This window comes from Triticum urartu, chromosome 2A, assembly GCF_056163025.1.
Source record: "Triticum urartu cultivar PI428250 chromosome 2A, HENAU_Tu73, whole genome shotgun sequence".
NCBI classification, from domain to species: Eukaryota; Viridiplantae; Streptophyta; class Magnoliopsida; order Poales; family Poaceae; genus Triticum; species Triticum urartu.
This window is the reverse complement of record NC_141874.1, coordinates 647810491-647814151: the sequence shown is the minus strand read 5'-3', so window position 1 is coordinate 647814151 and position 3661 is coordinate 647810491. Positions and strand designations below refer to the sequence as shown.

General features: G+C 46.0%; 1 protein-coding gene across 1 annotated transcript; it reads left to right on the top strand.

Annotated features, from left to right (window-relative positions):
- Positions 1-943: 943 nt before the first annotated feature.
- Positions 944-3393, top strand: LOC125539391 (uncharacterized). Its single transcript, XM_048702834.2, has 3 exons — positions 944-2010; positions 2114-2349; positions 2508-3393. Exon 1 carries the CDS (start codon positions 1047-1049, stop codon positions 1929-1931), a length of 885 nt encoding a protein of 294 aa, XP_048558791.1. The 5' UTR covers positions 944-1046; the 3' UTR covers positions 1932-2010; positions 2114-2349; positions 2508-3393.
- The last annotated feature ends 268 nt before the right edge of the window (positions 3394-3661 follow it).

Genomic DNA, 3661 nt, shown 5'->3' with positions numbered 1-3661 from the left:
CAGATTGTGGCCACGGTTTGTTGTACAAGTTCCACAAGGGTGCATGGTAATGCTCTGTTATGCTTCATACATGCTACTTCTTTCTGTCCAACACTCGGGATCGTGTCGCAGTTAATGGTAAGTCAATATTTTTGACAATCATATTTGTTTGCATTGAGGGCTATGTAGTCTCCCGCAATGGTTCAAAACAAAGAAATTAGAGAATTTGACCTTGAAGAACTGAGTGAGATTTATTACTTTTGATGTGTCAGATTGATCGGCACCCTCCTAGTTCGTCGGACCACTCCTCGGAGCAGATTGATCGGCACCCTCCTGGTTCGTCGGACCACTCCTCGGAGAAGCCATCAGAGGCGCAGATTCCTTTGCTGCACAATTCAAAGGAAGAAAAGAAGAATCCCTGTGCTTCGCCCAGGATTGTTGTGTGCGTTAAGACTGTAGGTCACCTCCGCCGGCCGCCTCCTATGAGCAGTACTTTTGCATTTTGGCGCGCTTTCGTGTATTCTATGTATCTGTTTCACGGGTGATTATGATTATTTCCTTCCGTCCTGTGTTCAGTTTTAATAATGAGAGTATTACGGAAGGGAATAGGTATTATGATCTGTATTTGTTTTTCTTTTTGGATGAGAAAATCTGAAGCGGGAGGGGGTGGTCGCACGAAGGGGCCGCAGGCAAGCCCCGTCCTGCGAAGGAAAGCCGAGAGCCAGCGGACGAAAAAAACAAAAGAAAACGGGTCGGTCCAGTAAACTACACGAGGGTAAAACCTTTTTTTTTTAGACAAACGAGGGTAAAACCTTCAGGCGAGACTTGCTTCGATCTCGCGTTGAGCGAGATATTATAGCATTTGCGCCCATCGGCCTCCTGTCGGTATGTCTGCATCTACCGGGCCGGGCCGAGGCTGAGATGCAATATAATACACCTCCACCCATCTTTCGCCGAAACCCTAGCAAAGACCGTCTCTTCCTCTATCTAAATCGGAAGGAAAAGAAAGAAGGGCGACGGGGTTGGCGGCGGAAAGACAGAGCGGAGAGCGGCCTCGTGAGGTGGAGATGGAAGGGGAGGCGAACGGCGAGAGTGGTGAATCTGGAAACTGCATTGGCCATGGTGCTGACATCCAGAGGAGGAAGCATCAGGAGACAAAATCGGAGATTGAAGTGGCCAAGAAGAGAGGTCAGGTTGCGGCATTGATTTCCGCTTCCGTTGACACAAAATTGGAGATGGGGGAAACTGAGGGGATGAAGGAGAACATGCTGTCGGAGATCCTGCACGAGGGGACAAAATCGGAGACTCAGTCGGCCACGGAGATGGTTAGGGCTGAGATCTGCTCCTTACTCAGTCGTATCTCCAAGAACGTGACGGAGCTGAAAGCCGAGCAGAAGCTGAGGATTATCGACTATAGCAGTGACGAGGTCCATATCCACATGGATAACATGTACAGCGAGGTGACAAATTTGCTGCAGATGATGAAGAAGGTGCAGAACAGCGAGATTCCCAGCAAAGAGCAAGTCTCGGAGAACATCGGTGTGGAAGGGATTCAGATTAGGACTGAAGACAAGGGTGGATCAGCAACCAAGACGCAGGGGCTGACCTACTATGAATATGGATTGAATGCAATCTTCAACGGGTTGGATCAGCTTTGCACCCGGTTGGATCAGATGGGACATCTTAGTTACAATTCTCAATTGTTCTCCGAGCTGTTCAAGGAGTCGGTCAACATGACCAAAATCAGGTTAAGAGCCAGAATCAAATTGGATGAGGTAGATGAGACGCCACCAATAATTTCCAATGATACTCTGGAGGCAGCCAACGGGAAGTGCGAGGTGTCGCCGAAGATTTCCACTTCCACAGAGATAAAATTGGAGATAGAGGAAACCAAGGAGATGGGAGTTAAAGCAAAAGAGAAGCTCAGGAAGGCCATGATGCACAATAAATAGGCTGAGGAGTTCTTTGATGAGTACCGTCGTGGCTGGGTATCGAATTGGTCCAGATTCTACGGTACCTTCACAGAGACGAGTGAGTAAACATTCGTTCATGCCATATATCTGCTCATTGTTCATTGCATTTCTTCTTTCCAACTACATAATCTCTAAATAGTCTTCCCCTCTGATGGCTGCAGCTTCATTGAGTCCTATGCACTTTACACACAGTACACCAGGAAACACCCCATCTGCGGCTTTCGTTGCTAGCACTCTGCAGATTTACTCCATCCAAGTTAAAGAAATAGAAGATGTTCCAGGCTTGAAGTGGCCGCTGGAAGTGTACGGCGTGATAGCTGCAAGAGACGATGTGGATCACAATCGCAACATACTCTTTTCCTGTCGAAGGAATAACTGCCAAATACTCAATCAAGAGGTCCGTTTAGTATTTTGCTTCCTATTTTATCTTTCCTGGTCCGTTAATTAGTTATGACCGATGCATTTAGAAATACACATCTTGTTAAGAACACATATCAAGCGATTGCTCACTAAATTGCTAGCTTAGCAAAACTGATTAATGAATGGTGAATGCAGGATCCTTTTTTGCACTTGACTGGCCCGTCTCGTGCAATTGTATGCGAGGAACCTGTTCGTGTGGAAATCAAGCTCAAAGTGAAGGGTGGAACGGAGTCTGAAGATATTGCATTGATGACTCGTGTCTGGTATTACAGCGGTAAAGTGTCATGTACTCTATATACCCCTCTTGTCGGAGGCTTATGCACAATGGTGTTAAGCTCAGAGGAACTTCATGAATCAGTCCAGGCTACTATCGTGGGTATCCGTCTCCGTGTTCCGGAAGAGACACCAAGTCTTTTCAAAAACGGTGGCAGAGTTGTTTGCTTCTCTCTGCCTCGGAAAGGCAGGCCTCGGAAAGGCAGGTTGCCTAACAGTACTCACCCTTTATTTCGGCAAGTTGTGCTTCAAGATGGAACAATGACTAGTTGTTCAAAGGGTTACCTTAATCTGTCAAGGCATGTTGTCTCTGTAAAATTATGTGGAACGCTTGAAGTTGTCATACATGCTAACTCGCAGTCTGGGGCTATCAAAGGTGAAGTATCCATCAAGGCCCAGAATTGCAATATAACTCAGGATGTGTGTCACCTTGGCGACTCTGAGCTGGAAATCACAGTTGCTTGGTCCTGTCTAGTTCAAGACAAGCTGTGGATCTCAATGGAGGGAAGTGAGGAAGTTTGATTGTGCTCAGGCGTTATGAAAGCTGTCAGACTTAGTATTTCCAGTGTTCTGTATTGTATAAGTGTATTTTGTATTTCCAGTGTTGTGTATTGTATTAGTGTATCCTATTATGTAATGTGGTACTGACCAGTATGTCACATAATATCTGACTGTTTGTGTATAGGTCTTGTTCTCGTCAGCTTTTTGTTATCTATGCTAACACTCTGGCAGCATTGTTCTTACTTAATGATTCATTCAACAAATCTGCTGAAGTGAAAAAGCCTGAACCAGTAACGGAGTTCTGCCCTATTAGCCTTTGTAATGTACTCTACAAACTTATCTCCCAAGATTCTTGCAAACCGGTTGAAGGAGATACTGCCAGAAATCATCTCGCCAACACAGTCCGCATTTGTTCCTCTAGTCCACATTTGTTCCGGGGAGGATGATTACAGACAATGTGTTATTGGCATATGCGATTACTCAACTGATGCATGGGAGAAAGGGTGGTCGTGTGG